General features: G+C 43.8%; 1 protein-coding gene and 1 long non-coding RNA gene across 5 annotated transcripts in view; one reads left to right on the plus strand and one right to left on the minus strand.

Annotated features, from left to right (window-relative positions):
- Window positions 1–548: 548 nt before the first annotated feature.
- CDCA4 (cell division cycle associated 4) lies at window positions 549–16,028 on the minus strand. 4 transcript variants are annotated; one of them, XR_012042933.1, is made up of 5 exons: window positions 15,651–15,828; window positions 11,961–12,041; window positions 4,881–9,660; window positions 3,675–4,295; window positions 549–3,034 (listed from the first exon to the last, which is right to left on the minus strand). XR_012042933.1 is itself a non-coding variant. In XM_072863906.1 (4 exons), exons 3-4 carry the CDS (start codon window positions 9,852–9,854, stop codon window positions 8,905–8,907), a joined length of 801 nt encoding a protein of 266 aa, XP_072720007.1. In that variant the 5' UTR covers window positions 9,855–9,989; window positions 11,961–12,041; window positions 15,891–15,939; the 3' UTR covers window positions 4,881–8,904. The 4 variants fall into 4 exon arrangements, 2 of the variants coding, with proteins under 2 accessions (XP_072720007.1, XP_072720009.1); XR_012042934.1 differs by lacking the exon at window positions 15,651–15,828 and adding an exon at window positions 12,433–12,451; XM_072863906.1 differs by lacking the exons at window positions 549–3,034; window positions 3,675–4,295; window positions 15,651–15,828 and adding exons at window positions 9,810–9,989; window positions 15,891–15,939.
- A 495-nt stretch (window positions 16,029–16,523) lies between these two features.
- LOC140652730 (uncharacterized) overlaps window positions 16,524–17,079 on the plus strand; it is a 77,034-nt gene continuing 76,478 nt past the window's right edge. The window contains exon 1 of the long non-coding RNA XR_012042935.1: window positions 16,524–16,871. This is a non-coding gene — a long non-coding RNA (uncharacterized lncRNA). The remainder of the gene's footprint in view (window positions 16,872–17,079) is intronic.

The following is a 17,079-nucleotide window of genomic DNA, read 5'->3' on the forward strand; positions in this document are numbered from 1 at the left end:
CCGGGGGGTTGAGCTCCGACTAGCCCCGCGGCACCGCCCAATGAGAAAGCTGGGAGAGCCGGGGTGGGCGGGGCCGCACCCCGGCTTCCACCAATCGGAAGACGGGCGCCGCCGAGTCCCCCGTCCCCCGGCGCGGCGCTCCGGGAGGCGGCCCCGCCCGCGCGGCGCGGGTGCCGCTGACGAGGCCGGAGGCGGGGGGGCGGAGCGCGCGGGCAGGCACGGGGCGGCACGCGGCGCCGCCGCACGCGCCACCGCCCGCGGGTAGAGCAGGGCAGGGCAGGGCAGGGGACGGCCCGGCCCGGCCCGGCCCCGCCCGAGGCCCCGGGGCCGGCGGGGGCCGCAGTGGCGGCGGGCGGCGTCCCCCGGCGGGCCCGCGCTCCTGCCGCACGTTGGGGCTTGAAACCACCCGCGGCGGCACCGGCCAGCCCCGACCGGAGCCCTGTACCCACCCCACCCCCCCCCTTTTTTTTTCGGTTTAAACGCGGTCTCTGACCGAAACTGCCTAAATTATTTAAATTTAATAAGAGGAATCGCACGGGCTTCCACACAGCAGCATTCCTGTAACTCCCGTTTCCAGGGCAGTTGGGAAACAAGGCGCACACATCTCTCGACCAGCGATAAAGCTACATCAAATCATCAAATATTGCACAATTCTTCCATAAATATTCACTTAATATTTTTTCTTTAAAGATGAGGTGGTTTTGTCCATGCTCAAACCTCTTCTATTTGCTTTCCACAGGCATTTGCGTAATCAAGTTACATTGGCACAAGCGTTTGTGCAAACCAGGTTTCAAAATCGGACATTCAAGTATTTGTGAGGATTGATTTGGAGCCTTTGTCGAACCCTAACCATGGGTTACCTGATGAATCCCCAAAAAGCTGCTCAGCTCTCTCAGAGACGGTTTAGATGAATCCCTAGGATGGTAAAACCAAACAAAAATGAAGCACATTTACACAGACAGAGTTCTTCCTACACTGCATGTGTGTGCAGACCAAATTCACAGATTACGTGTTGGTCTAATAAATACCACAGAAACACCTGAAGTTGTCTGGTGGAGATCAACTTACGTTTCATCAAAGTTGTAGTTTCTTTTTGCGATTATTCAGCTAAAGGAAACTGATGGTTTTACCAAACCCCTCAGGTCCAACAGATTTTAACCCTTGTGTCTCCTGTTGGCATTTGTGGAGGGGTAGGAGCGCACAGGGCCTGTGACCTGAAGCAAGGGGAAGGGCAGAGAGGCACAGAAAGCCGTAGCTGACCCCGGCAGGATCCATCGCTGGAGGCGAGGGGACCGTCTCTCCAGGCCTCCTCTCTCCTGCAGCGTGCCGCCACCGATTTCTGGGCCACAGCTGTGCTCTGACCTCGCTGCCGGGGGTCACGGAGCACAGAAGGGGAGCGAGTGCTGCTGCAAGCAGCATTAATGAATCCTTTTTGACACGCTGCAGGGCTGCGTCGGAGAGGAGGATGCCTCCCCAAATGGCTGAGGGGTGACACCCCTACCCCCACGGTCCATCTGCCACACCAAGCATAAGCAGGGAACCGGTGGCAGCACCAAGGGGGAGGAGTGGACCGAATATCCCCCCCATAGCCCTTCCCTTCCCACCACGCACTGTGGCTTACGCAGAAGACTAACTCCAAGATGTTCAGACTTCTTCTGTCTGCTCAAGTCAACCAGGGACGACCAGGAGTATCGCATCAGGACCGAGCCCTGCCGTATGCCAGGGATTAGCTCCAAGGAATGGATACAGGATAGGTGTACAAAGGTAGCTGGTGTAGAAGAGACAGAGCTGGAAGGATTGTGTCTAATGCAGCATATAAAGGGGTAATTTAACAAGCAGCGCCACCAAAATGTTTTAATAACATGCGCAAAAATTAGGTCTTCTAGACTTGACCCTCGTTGGCCAAAACTATACGTTCTCCAGGCAACCCCATAGCACTGGTACAGCAGAAGATTCATTCCTCTCTCAAGCTACAGGGAGTTAATGCAATACCTGAGCCACCTGCCATTCTCCTCCCGTTCCACAGACCTCTCACTGCTCACCCCACTTTCCCCACTTTTTCTTAAGTCTTTAACCTGACGCAGTCAGCTGTTTTGTAACCAATTTTTGTTTGACAGGCTGTGCGTGCCTTCTACAGCAGGAGTTTTTAGAAAGGTCAGTTCTGTTTCATACATGCTCTCACAACATCTATGAAAAAAAATTAACAGGGAGTTGTCTAAATACACGCATCAGAACTTTGGATTTATGGCCTAACATTTGGAGAACTTAATAGAAATTACACAAAATACACCAATTTATTTGCAAAGGTTTTTGTCACTTTTTCACTTGTGTCAAGTGTCGACAGTGGGGTTCATATAAGAAAACTGGAACCTAGTTCAGCTTAGCGATATTTATGTCCTGTGCAACTCGCATCTGAAGCTAGAGGAGCTGTGCTTGTCTCTCAGGCTTAAGAATTCAGAGGTCTGAGCTGACATATAAGGTCTTTCTTGACAAAAACTTTCTTTAAAAGGCCCTTACTTTCTCAAATGAGGTCGTGTTCTAGCAGTCTTTAATGCTCTCCCAATTTTGCCTTAAACTAACCTCGAGGCAAACAGAGGACTTAGCAATATGATTTTTTTATGATTTAAACATGGTCTTTCAGTATGACTGTACTCACCGCAGCAGGCCAGGATACCATTCTCATGAGCAGCATTTTTGCTTTTGCAGCAAATTTCACATGAGCAAGAAAAAACCCCAACCCCAAAACCAATCAGGGTCTCTATATAACTCATCTGAGAGGATTACTGGAGGTCTGCTACTTCTGCTTACCTTCATACTACGGATCTCTTCAAAAACACAGTTCCAGGAACACAGGAACTAATGAAGACTGCTTTCCTAAGGATTTATGCCTGTGATTAATTGCCTCTGTGTCTAAGGTACAAGCTCTAATTGAAGCTGGTCTCATGCCTGGAAACTTATAAATGTCTCTACCTTATCTGGATTACTGGCTATCAGTACAGAACGCAGTTTTCTTCTGATCTCTTTCAGCTCCACACTTTAAAAAAAAAAAAAAAAAAAATCTAAAAATCTAGTGACTGAGAGATCTGCCAGATTTGGCTGAAATTAATTAGCTATTCTGAAGCTGAATGACAGAATGATCATGTATGCCGTACTTCCATAGGAAAGTAAGAAAGGGTAGTGCCTACTGCACTAAAGCCTGGTTAGTTTTACCACCTCTTTTTGGTGGTAAAGCCTCTGTGAACTACTAATACTACACATACTCAAGTTTAAAAAAGAAAAAAAAGCCATGACTCAAGATGGTATTTAAAAAAAAACAAAACCCCACATTACTGAATGTTTGTCGGAGTACTAAAGTCATTATTCTATTTTGTCGAAAGAATCACAATTTACAAGAAAAAGCTCTTTCTCCCTATACCTTTCAAACAAAGCAGAGACACAAAAGCAACCCAAAATTTGTTTCAATTAAAACAAATAACAATTCAACAATTTTATCTTAAACTTCAGTCAGCTCACTGGACCAAAAAAAAAAAAAAAAATCCCAATACCCAGTACTTTCCATATCTAGCATTTCTCTCAGTAACGATCTCAAACACAGAAAAGTGAATTTGTTATAAGTACTGTTTTTCTCCTCTGAGCATTAAACTCTTTTGGTGGCTTTTATTTTAGCACCATACCTGCTTTCCCTTTAGAAGTCCTGTTTTGGAAGCTTGCACAACCTGAGGTTGAAGTTACATTACATTTTCTTGATCTCCAAAACTCGTCTGTAATTGGCACATGAAAAATATGATATACTGTTCCTTCGTTGTAGCATTTTACTATTGCAGTACACACTTGCCACTTCCCACATGCTCCTAAGGGACTTCCAAATGCAGCAGACATGCAGATACAATTTCTTTTTAATTGTTTTTGCAAGAAGTAATGTAATCACCTGTATCATTATTTTTCCCAAAAAAGATGACAGTTGAAACAGCTGAAGTTACTGAATGTTTTCCCTGCAATGGGAAGTTGCCTCTAGCTTTATATTTTCCTGTTGATAAGTTGGTCGTGCACCAACATTTACCACAATAATTCTTCAGTTCATAAAACACTCATTTTGGGGGAATCTTGGTTAAGCAAAGGACTAATTGTTTTTTTAAAAAAGCTACCATACAAACTTATGAAAATCATGTCAGATAATGAAATTTTAGTATTTTTCACTGTCCTTAAAAAAAGTCAGGTCACTACAGACATCTGAAGTAATCTCTTTCCTGACAACTTGAATTATTCAGCGGGATTTCATCTCTTTGTGGAACTTCCTTGAAAAAAACAGAAAATTTATCTTAACTCTCAGCTTTGCAAGAGAAACCAAAAGGAGTTTAGACAATCCTTCCGAAAGTATAAGCTGTTTTTTAAAGGAGCCAAATTGACAAAAATATGTATTTTCCCAAGATGTATATATTTCATTTCTTTGGAACTTGGTGGTTTTGTACTTCTAGTATTAGTCACATAGTGTGAAATCACACTCATTTAAGAGTTGATGAGCAATCAAAATTTGTCATGATCAGTCACGTTTTTTTTGCATAAGGGACTACACATCCTAGGCCTGAGACATAAACTTACTTTCACTTTGAACAGAAGTCACTTTTGAAAGCATTTTTATTTGTCTTATCCTAGATGTCAGCAAATAAATAGGTATTTTTTTCATCCTAGCTTTTGACAGTTTGTTTACTTATATAGGAATATGGAATCAGTTGCAGAACTGTAAAGCAGTCATACACTCAAATCAATATTCTGAGGCACAAGACATCCATAATAGTCCGATAATTACAATATAAAACTATACTATCAGTCAATTTACAATAATGCTTTTTAAAATGCCTACTAAAACAGTCCAGACATACCTGAGACTTCAAAAACAGTCTAAGGACAGCTTTGAAAGCAGGTAATTCCTGGTGAGTATGAAGACTCGCATGTGAATCGCTAACCTGCTTAAGGCTGAAACCCCTCACTGCTGCACCTCTGAGGCAGTCTGGAAAGGTGCTTGTCATCCAAAGAAACTATTCCCTCTTCGTTTAGCAGATTTTTCCTTTAGGCAAATATGGCTACATTCATAGAGGGAGGCAACATCTTTTGCTAGATAAACTTGCAGAGCTGCAGAAGAGAGAGGGAATTAAAAAAAAACCAAACCAAACAACAAACACCAAACGAACAGGGAAGTGATAAGCAGACAAGCTTTCACACGCACAAGCCACCGCTAATGCAGCCTGGATCCTCACAGTTCTTACATTTGCTGAATGCCCGAGCTCCAAAAGCTCCATGTGTTCTGGATTTTCTGGAAAGGGAGAAGGAGAAATAAAACCACAGGCACAGAGGCAGAAGGGGACAGATACTCAAGGTTACCTGAGAAGGAAGCAGATTTGATGTTAGCTATTTGCCTGAAAGTACCTCCTTTTGTGCATGTCTAAAGCTGAGTTATGTCATTCAGACCAACAGCCTTGTTTCAGACACGGCGTTGACTGCTGTGCAAGTTCCATGACTCTTTTCCGTAGGAGCACATAAAAGAAAAAAGGCTGCTAGAAATGGTAGCAAGATCTAACAGAAGCCTTTCCTAATTTAACAGAGGTTAAATTACTTCCCATTTATATGTAGAAATTAAGAAAATCACCATCAGCAAGTATTATCTCTTGCCATTTGTAGTAACGGTTCACAAAATAAGTAATTTAAAATTCACTGTCTTACAGGCACCCTATCATTTCTGATGTCTCTCAGTATCTTAGAGGAATACATAGAGGAGAAATATACTGTATTAACCTTTAAGTGATGCATGTTTAACTAAGACCTCTTTAGACTGGCAAAGAAATGACAATGCAAGTTAGAAAATAAAGCTCCTTTTAAAAAAAAAACAAAAACAAAAACAAAAAAACAGAAGTGAAGCTACCCAGAATGAGCAGCTGAATTAAACAGGACACACACCAATACAGCAGTAGGGAGACAAACTGATTTTACACTGACTGGTCCTTGCAGAGTCAGACCAGTTCTAGGCACACATCAGTTCTGTACAGTGACTGTGCAAGTTTCAGCAATACAAATTCTTATACCTGCTGAAGACTAGAGCCAAGATATCAGGCACGTAAAAGAACGTAAGATTTGGCATAAGTTTTAAGAATGTAATAAAACAGGATATATATTTCTGTTTAAATGCTTAACTACATAAATGCATACTTACCTAATACCTTTCCTGTTAAGCCAAATGGTCTCTACAAATTGCTCTAACTAGGCATAGCTTCTTCAGTAAAGGAATGCACCCAGCTAGATGCCTGGTACGGTGAGATATAGATACATATATACACACACACGCATTTGACGTAGACAGTTTCAGAGTTACGAACAAATTATACTAATTCCTACCTGTAACATGAAGACTGATGCACGCAAAGGAGGCGGAGGAGAGCATCTTTTTAAATATCTTAACATGCTATTGCTCATTTAATGAAAATGGAGGGGGGGGGGGGCAGAGGGGAACACCCACAGTTGTTCAAACCTGTGGGTTTTGAACCACAGTTCATAGCAGTTTTGGGGAACTTTCCTGGAGGGACAGAAGATATTTAGTTATTCAACTCAATGCTAGTGTTCCCCTTATAAAACTTTGAAACTGCCTGGCTTTCTGCTTTACCCCAAGGCAGCTGCTGTCCAATTCAGTGGATCTATTCACACACAGAAAAGCATCACAAAAAATTTCCTGGGGATTTATAATTTTGAAGGAAGAATCTCTGATACTGCAACAAACATTGCCAAATAAAACAGACTTATGTCACTGTGAGATACGACAGTTCACATCAATATTTGTATCCTCCTGAAGCAGGATATACTACTGCAACACTTTCAGTTATGAGTGATGTCTCTGTTGATTAAGACATGTATTATTGGTTTGTTTCTTTGGTCCAGCTGTATTATATGGACTGAACTTGCAAGTATCTATGTGATATTTCATAATTTAATACAAAGTTATTAATCAAGCTTTAATTGAGGAAGCAATGCTTAACTACTACAGTAACTACGGATTATCTTACGTCCAAGTTTAATACAAAAACCACTTTGAAATTCACTGAAGACTCACACCAACTGCGTGGTTTCATGTGACTGAGTTAATACGCATTCAACTATCAAATTTGAAAAATTTAGCAAAGTGATGTCATTTTTCCCCAAACCAGATGCTTCTAAAGCACTTTTTGAAATCATAAGCTCAGTAGTCTCCTTTTGTGGAGGTGGCCCTGGAATGGCCTTAACACCCCCCTGCCCCCACCCTCCTTTTTAGGGGTTTGAGAATCTGAAAATGATAGTGTGTTGTAGGTAAGGTCACTTGCAGGAAGGCAGAGTCTGTCAGACACAGAAATGTACTCTCTTCACGTTCAGTGACTTGCTTGGTTCAGGTCCACAGAAAACAACTGAGTTACTGGCAGATGTCTTCCCCTAGCAGAACCAATGCTAACACATTCCAGAAACCAATCAATCTTTTCCCCCTTCTCTACCTCCCTGCTAGTTCAGAGCTCTTCCCCAGTACCAGCCTGTGAAGGTAAACATTTGTCATTTTATAACAAAATCATACACTGTACTTGATCTATCCCTTTCCCCCGAAAAAGTCTCATGGGAATAAGCTTAATTATATACACTCCAAAACGAATGTGAGTACTTGAAGAAAAGAACACCATCCCATATTGTATTATCTTTTGTTATTTAAAAAAGCCAAGAGGGAACCCTTGGTAAGAGTGGAGCATATTAATTATGACAAGACATCATGACATACCAGTTGAGATTTAAAGGCCGCTAATAACACTTTTTGTAGCAATTAGTGCAAGATAGTTATCCCATATAAACAAATATTTGATGGTAGACTTCACTGATAAACAATTCACTTGATGACATTTACATATAAATACACATAAATAAAAACCTACGTAATTTAGGTTTGTAGTTAACAAAAAATATGGTCTGAAATGAATTAAATGTAATTGTATCTAGCTGGATCAAAGCTCTTCTTCTAATGATACTCAAGTATACGGGATATGAAAAGCATAATTGTACAATTCTCAATTTAGTAAAGTACTACTCTATAAAACAGAATCATGAAAACAGCTCTTACATTTTAATGTAAAGTATAAAATCATATATTTACATTTACATACACTTTACTGAACTACATTGGGTAGCTCATGGTAAAAAAACATCCCTTTTTGAAAATCTTTCAAAAAAATACATCAACTGCAGATATGATCAAAAGTTACTAAGTTAGCAGCTGACATAATATCTGTAGTAAAAATATATTTTAGGAAAATACCTGGAAAAATCTAAACACCAATAAACACTTTAAAACTATTTTTGAAGTAAAAATTGTAGCAAAAAACAGAATAAGCTAGCTAGGATAACAGGAACTATTGCATACTGCTCTTTAAGAGCCATGTAGCGACTTAGAAGCAGCAGATCTGGTAGGAGTTATGTGGTGTAACAAAGTGGAAACCGGAGGAAAATAGGAAACCAGTTATCCAACTTCTCTCTATGTTTATTACCATTTTTACTGGGAGAAGTATAAGAAAAAGATGAGAGACTCCCTCTCACTGAGCATATCCTCCATCAAAGGCTAAAACAAATTGGTAAAAGGAACCCAATTTCAAGAGCCTTGGACCCCAAACTTAAAAACATTTACCGTATGTACTTACAGTTCAGTGGACAATAAATCGGATTATTACACTACAAGTTGCAGGTTAACTTTAAGAGTTAACACTATTTTGCAATATGAAGTGCTTTTTTAATATATATATCTATATAATATATAGATATTTGTGCAGATTTGATAGAACAAACTGTGGAAATAGCTTTCTCAAGTCTTTTTTTCCCATTAAGAGATCTTTATCTCCTACACAAGGAGTTTCAGGATTCAACAAGGATTTCCACAATATGATCAAGCTCATTAAGATCAGATTTACAATTAGAGTTAGAAGTTGTAGTTGTTGGAGAAGAAAACGTTTCAAGCCCATCACAGTGTCCCATTTTTGTGTTGCTCATCATGCCTGTTAACATAGTATCAAGATCATAGTAAGAATTGTCAACTTCTGAAAAAAGATCTTCAACAGAATTAGGACTTTTATTCTCCAGTGTCTCAAATATTTGATCTAATGATTTTTGAAAGTTTCCTTTATTTTCTTGTGGATTCTCCATTTCCCACACGTTGCTCTGCAGGTTTCTCGGAGCTTGCACTGAAGAGGCTGTTGACATAGTTTCTGAGCTATCTTGTGCCTGGTCACCCTCAAAGTCTTTACTGAAAGTACTATAGCCTGGAACATGCTTTCCCTCAGCTTGTTCCCTAGATGAACGACAGAGGATATCTGTTGAAACAAGACGATCCAGGGATGCCTGCCCTGTACTCTGTGTATTTATCATCTGCCAAGTCCCATCCTGAGTCATTTCCTCTTGGATCTGCCGTACCGTGTTGGCTATAAGTACCGAACGACAAAGATTAGGTTCAACCAGCATGTGACACAGCTGAAGTTTAACCAAGGACATATCTAAAAGTGACTGCCGCTGAAGATTATATGAAGGAATAGCCTTAATACCAGCTAGAGTTCCTTCAATATCTTCTTCGCCATCAAAACATTTTCTCTTTAATCCTCGCACAAACATTGTGTCCTGTTAAAAAAAAAATAAATAAAAAATTCTTGTACAACATAAACAGCTCAAGAGGGAGGGAAAAAAAGACTAAAAAACAAACCAGAAAACTTTACTCTTAAATTTAAACAGCAAATTCTTTTAAGATAGAAACATCAGAATTGTCATACCAGGTTACAGAATGGCCAGTGTGGTACAACAGGGATCAGGAACATATGGACTGGTCCCAAAGATGGCACTCAGGAACCAGGGGTGCGCAGGTCCACAAGTCACGGCATTGGAGAGAGGCAGGGGCTCCCAGCTCCTGGCTCCCATTAAGCTCCACACTTGATGGAAGTCAGGAGCTGCTGCTTCACACAGAAGCAAACATCTCAATGGCTGTATTTCACCTATTGGAGAGGCAGTTTCTCCTCGTTCCTCCCGAGTTTCTACTGGCATGCTTAACCTCCAATTTTGGAAATAAAAATACAACCTGGCACACCATCTTTAAAAGATTTGACCCCTCCAGAACATCAGCATGCCTAACAGAGTAATGTGAAAAAAATACCATGGGCAGCATACTTGAAAAGGTAAGCTTATTTTGGCTACAGGGAGAGTAAGATCTAGATTTGTTCCATATAACTTGAGACATTCAACTGAGGTGCCTAAAGCAGTCCTTCTGGTTCCCTTACTCAAGTGAGTAACTGAACTGTGTAATTCCAATATGAATTGTGCAAGTCCAATAAGGATAGGCACAGTCATCCTCTGTATGGGCTTCTGTAACTTCTTTCCCAGTTGACTATAAGAAAGCAAAATTCCCATATTCCTAGTTTAGGTTCAACAGCTAAAAACAAGTGGGGTGCATCCAGGCTTCTCATTATTTACAACTAAAAATCACTTGCTGAATTTTACAAGTGCTGACTTTCAAGCACTAGCCTCCAGATCTTCTGAATTGCACTAATATTGATAGAAGTGCCCCATGCAAATATTGCAGCTGATCTCTTGAAATACAAAGTAACCTTTTTTTTTTTTTTAAATGCAGTACATATCACTTCTTTTAGTCTTAAAAAAATTGGGCTGCAAATGAAAGCTAGTACCTGATCTTTACATTTAGGCACCTTTGTTATGCCCCTTCTAACTCTTCTGTCCTTAGAATTCCTGTTTGCCCAATATCTGGGGATTTTTTTTTAATGGAGTGACCCAAACAAAACAAAGTTTTTCAACTAAAAGCTGATAAAACCAAAATACTATTGCAGTGTCTTTCTATATCATTTTCGATTTCCTTTGGTAAGCCCTAAACTCTACCTTGCTTTTCTGGTTGCTACCATATGTTCCGCATATTTTCAGAGAGCTCTCTCTCAGCTTTTTCAGAGACACTAAAAATCCACCAAAGTGCAACAACATTATTCCTTTCAAAATACATTACATACTTATCTACTCTGAAAACCTGGGGATAGCACACCAGCTAGATAAACATGTGGTCTGACTCTGTACAACACTTCTTACATTGCTGTATATATCCACGAAATAACCTTTTTTTGATTTGCCAACTCTCAGAGATTTCTTTCCACTGAAGGTACAAAACTCTTTAGAAATCATAATATGCAGAGACTACAATATAGAATATATGAACTTAGTCTTATGGTCATTTTTCATAGACTTCTTAAAAGCTATCCATGGATTACCAATATATTAAATGCTTTGGAAGTTTCTTTTAAAATTTTCTGCTGTAACCTAATGTATTTGCATTATTCCCATTAAATACAACCCAAGTTTTTGCTTGATAGTGCCTTTTCCAGATTTTTAGATATTCCTGCAACTTCCTATCGGAGGATATCCCATTTAATTTTTCCTACAAAGTTGTATGTACAGTAATTTCTAAACACACACACACCCCATGTGAAACTTGACCTCTAGAGACATCTTTTGGGACTACTAATCAACCATGTATGATATTGTCATCAAACATGAAACACTCTGTGCAGAGTTTGAAGCTTCTTTTACTTCAACTTATATTCTTGTGAAGAATAATTACAACACTTCAATTGAATGTTAACCTGTTTTTCATACATCTACTATTCTAAGGCACACCAACAGAAGAACAGAAGCAGCAGAAAACTTGAAAACCTAAATACGTTACACACACTTGGGTGTGCAGAAGCAGAGAAAAAAATGTTTATGAATTCTTAAAGGTAAACCTTTCACAGCATTCACTAGATTTTTTTTCTGTAACACTTACTTCCAATTAGTATCTTACATCATAAAAACAGTTGTCACCCCGTTCCTGAGACTGCACAAAATACTAGATTACAGTTTCATTTAAGAAGCAAAAAATTACATACCAGTAATTGTGTTTGATGTAGTCCTTCCTCTTCTCCCATGCTACTGAGCAAGAGTCCATACAGTAAAAGTTAGAGCACCACCTAGCAAGTACAGGAGATGCAGAACAAAATAGTTTCCCATTTCAGAAACTTACACACCTCTGTATTTTGTCAATTGCTTCAGTATCTCTATCCTCACCACACTCCTACAAACTTGAATAGTACTATCAAACAAAATTTACAGCTAGAGCACAAAGGTGATTTGCCCAACACCACACACAAAATCTGCAGCAGGAGAAGGAAACTGCCAGTTTAAGTCCAAGTCCTAGGCTATTACCCTGACCTTTGGACCAGCCTCTCCCTTATCCCTACACCTTTGCCACTTAAAGCGCAAACAAAATCTTTAGCAATCATCTGAAAAATTTAAACACACACAAAAGCATACTGAAAGCAAGTCTTCATTACTTTTATCACAAAACTATACAGTTTTCACCTTTGTTGTGCAAACCCATGTATCTCTGTAGTATCTAGAGAAAAAGAGCAAGCACACACAAAATACAAAACTGAAACATAGCAAAACCAGGGAGAATTTTCCTTTACCAGCACAGAAACTTTATGACTAAGATTTACTTTGCAAGATGACAATAATGAAAGTAATGACAGTAATTAAATTGTTTTAATTATAAAAGCTGAGTTTTAAAAACACATTTAAGGTAAAATAAGATTTGATATACCAAATACAACTACCAAACACATGCAACAATTTCTTTAATTACTGGAACCTAAAAGAATGCTCCATTTCAACAGGCTACAAAAACTTATATGATAAAATATGAAAACAATTCCGATATTTTTCTAGACATGTCTGTGCAGTACAAGACAGTTCAGTGTCTGCAACTGAAGTACATACCTAGAAAAGAAACAAGTAAAGAGGATGCATATGGACATCTATTCTTATTTTCTATTGTGGCTGGTAATAAAAAAAATTTTTGAAGAGTGCTTGCTCGCAAAATTGGGGGGGAAAGAGATGGTTGACAAAGGACTTGGGGGGTGGGGAGGAGGGGCAGAAAACATGTTTTTCTCAAGAAGCTGCATACTCGTTAAAATACCACAACAAAAAAACCACACCTTAAACACTCTCAAGACAAAATATTTTGACTCAATCCCAAAATATTCGGACTAAAATGCTGTTATGTCATGGAAACTGTATTTCAACCAACTCAGAGTCTCATTCTCTTCTACAGACTGAGCTCACAGTAACATTCAAGACAGGGTCATGAGGCATATGAATTACAACTCCAGTGAGACACCATAATATCAAGTCAATAAAGTATTTCTTATTTCTGTCAAACAACTTATGATGCTATAAAAGTTCAGAAGTTTTTGCTCCCCGGGTATACTTTCAAAATACTCCATAAATGAAGGGCAATCTCTTTGAGAGCCTGTATACAGCAACTATTTGAATCCCCAAATTCCTACTAGATATGCTTTAGTTTAGGGTAGGTGACAAGGGCATAAACTTTGTTGAAAAACACCCAACCAAACAAAAACCCATAAAAACCCCCACAACAACTAAAGATAAAGATGATGCAGTCACGAGAACAATAAATGAAAATATTTTATGGTGCTATTTTGGGTATCTGACAATTTTAGAGGAAGAGGCTTTGGCCGTTAGTCTCCCAAAATAGCAGACTAATACAAGAGGGGACCACTGATGGGAACACATGAGTTCTTGGTAAAAGAGCCATTATCACGTCCGCAAACCAAAAGACATAGGGGATGTTGGCAGACCAGTCCAGTCTGTAATCTGTTAACATACTAAAGAAGGAAACAGTTTTCCCATGCAATATAATAATGCGTAAGACCTGCTGCATGGGATTCCAGGTTCTTCCCTAGAGCAATAAACAAACCATGTGGACCTCTGCTAGCATAAACTTAAAGAACATGCCCATCACAGCAATTATTTCTTCAGATTCTATTAACTGGCATACCAGCGTGCCTCAGAACCTAAGTTATCAGTAAAAAAATATATTAACTTCATAGCCGTTATCAGATGCAATTAAAACCTTGCAAATAAATAACCTTCCCCAGACTTCCCTGCACTATCTCCGACAAGCACTCATCTCAAGAGAATACTAAAATTAAAACCTAATTAATTAAAATGTAATATGTAAATCAATAGAGAAATATACTTAACATACTCAAAAATGATTAGCCATTGTGTAAAACTGCTTGGTACATGAGAGCAAGATTGCTGCTTCTTTAGAAGCAAGGTGTTCAAAATTCCCTGATAATTTCAAGCAGCATCTGTCTCCGTCCAAGAGACAATATATAGACTACCTATATTATCTCCCTTCTTCCACTACTATCCGAGTGTCAAGAGCCCAAACATAGTGTGGTACACTAAACTGCTGTTTGAAATAGCTGCACAAAAAAGCCGTCAAGGAGACAACAGCTATCTCTAGCATAATACAGTATGAAAAAAGGAATTTTTGTGAGTTTTGCTGGTTGGGGTTTTGGGTTGTTTTTTGGGGGTTTGTTTTTTTTTTTTAATAGTAGCACAGGGAGCACAGTATTATGCAATTCATTAAAAGTTTTGCCTTAGGATTGACAAATTCCCAGTCTGCTTTACAAATAAGGTGCTTGAAATTTGATCCAATTCTTACTAGAGCATCAACTTACACATTCCAGATTCACACTCAATTCAGATTCATGTAGTAATATGCTGCCAAAAATATGCTTAAGTACTTAAGGGAAAAAGTCGCTTCCTAAGAGTTGGGGTAACAGAGAAGATGGGAGATTTTAGCACTGTTCATCTTTAGGAGAAAGCAGACAAGAACTACCTGGGACAGTGCTGGAGGTTCACTTAAGCAGGGTGCTTTTTCTTTTTGTACGGCCGTTAAGTATAGTGATGATGGTTAGCACGGGAAGGTAAGAAGGTATTGTATGTCCCCTCTACCACTCTAATCCCCCCCTCCAAAATTCTCCTTTATAACAACTGTGGGAAGAAACCAAAGCTATGTGCAATGGTAAAAAGATGGGAAGCCAAGTACTCCTCTTTAGGCATATGCGTGCGTATGGTGGTGCTAAGTTATAAATGGGCTGCAGACACAGCAGAGGGCTGGTAGGGCCAGAAGCATCCCTATTCGGACTGGGACAAAGGCACCTATAAAGCACTGGGGTTTGGTCCACCCCCCGGGCACAGGGGGCTGGCAGGCATCTCTCCAGGACACGAGGGCTTGGGGAAGGGCCACCAGCTGGAAGGGCAGGCTGGGAAGCTGGGGCGGCCGCACGCCCAGGGCAGGGGCGACGGCAGGCCGTGCGAGGAGCAGAAAGCTCGTGGAAACGCAGAGGACAGAGGCCGGGGCGGCCCGCCAGAGCCGGCGGGGAGAGGCGTGACCGGCGGGCGCGGCCGGGGCGGGGAGCGAGCCCCGGCGCACGTTGACTGGGGAGGGAGCGCGGCGGGGGCCGAGGCGGGGTTGAGCCGCGATGCGTGCGCTGGGGGAGCCGGGGGAGGTCCCCAGCCCCGGCGCGCCGGCGGCGGGAAGGCAGCGGCGCCACGGCGTGCGGCGGCGCCGGATGGGTGCCCGCGGGTGGAGGCGCGGGCGATGAGGGTGCGCGGCTGGGGAAGGGACCGACCGGAGGAGAGGGGCACCCAGCGCCGACGGGAATACGGCCCCCCTTGGCCCGCCCGCCCCGGACCCCCCTCACCGCTCCGGGGCGGGCGCGCGGCCGCGAACGGCCCCGGGCGGCGGTTACTCATCGTCCCGCGCTCCCGGCAAACGGCCCGCCGCCATTTTGAATCGGCTCCCTCCTCCGCGGGCTCCGCCGGCACCGGCTCCCCGCCCGCGCCGTCCCCACGCGGAGCCGCGGGGGGAGGCGGGCGGGCCCGGGGCCCCGCGCCGCGCCCGACCCAGCCCAGCCCAGCCCAGCCCAGCCCGTCCTACTCACCACCGCGCCGCTGCTGTCGCCGCCGCCTGCCAGCGCAGGAGCCCCCGCTCCCGCCTCACCGACCGCTCCGCGCTTGAGGGAGGGGGCGGGGCTAACTGTAGAGAGCGGCCCCACCCTCCCCCCGCCCGCCATCTTATTGTCAAAGCCCACAAAGGCGCTCGCTTCCTCCCCCCGCCCCCGTCGTCCCGCGGGGGGGCGGGCCTTCCCCGCTCAGCCATGCCTACAAGGGAACGGCGGCTGCTATTGGCTGTCGCCAAACCATGCAGGCGCCGCTCGCCGCTGCGATTGGCGGGAGGGTTGCCATGGCGCCCGGCCTCTCCCGCCCCCGGGCACCGCCCACGGGAGGCTGCGGGGTTGCCATGGCGCCCGAGCCCTTCCCCTCGGCCGTGAGAGGCTGGCGGGAGGCGGAGGCGGGGGGCGAGGCGGAGCCCCGATTTCAAACGGCAGCCAAGGCCCCGCGGCGCGTCTGGGCTCCCGGCCACAGGCTCCGGCGGGAACAGGTTCAGACCTGGCCCTGCTGCAGCCCGCGGGGTGCCCAGGGAGCCGCAAGGAGGGGGGGCGGCCACCCGGAGGCCGCGGCGCGCCGCCTCCCCCGCTGGGCCCGGCCGCGCTCTGCCGTCGGGCCCCGCTTCCCTCAGGGCCGGCGAGTCCCCGGCGCCAACCGCTGCCGGCCCGCCCTCGCAGCCGCTTCCCCCCGCCCTCCCCCCCGGTTCTGCCGCGCCGCGGGGGGTGCCAAGCCTCATGACTCCATTAGCAAGGCTTGTGGCATTTCCTGTTTGGGCCTGGCCTTGCAGCCCAGGTCTCGGAGTCACAGGACGGGGAAGCCTCTTCGTCGGGGCGGGGGGGAGGGAAGGGGTGAAGCTTCGCACCCCTTAGGAAGTTGCCGTCCCGAAAGCTCCAACCGCCCTGCTGAGCGAAAAAAAACCCGAGGGCTTTGAACGCTGCTGTGACTTCCAGCTCGATGCCGCTGCACATCTGCAAGTACTTAGGCCGACCGAGCGTTTCTCGGTCGCTTTCCCGGTCTTGCAGCTACGTGCCGGCTGCCTCCAAAGCAGCCAGGAGGAGCGGGGCGGGGGGAGCCGGGCTTGTCCTGGCTGCGGCTGCCAGGAGAGAGCCGCAGAGGCACGGCAGCTGCTGCCTGCAGCCTGCGGCTCAGGCAGGGGGAGGATCTGCTGCGCCCGGAGGGGCG

The sequence above is a fragment of the Ciconia boyciana genome, chromosome 6 (assembly GCF_034638445.1).
Source record: "Ciconia boyciana chromosome 6, ASM3463844v1, whole genome shotgun sequence".
NCBI classification, from domain to species: Eukaryota; Metazoa; Chordata; class Aves; order Ciconiiformes; family Ciconiidae; genus Ciconia; species Ciconia boyciana.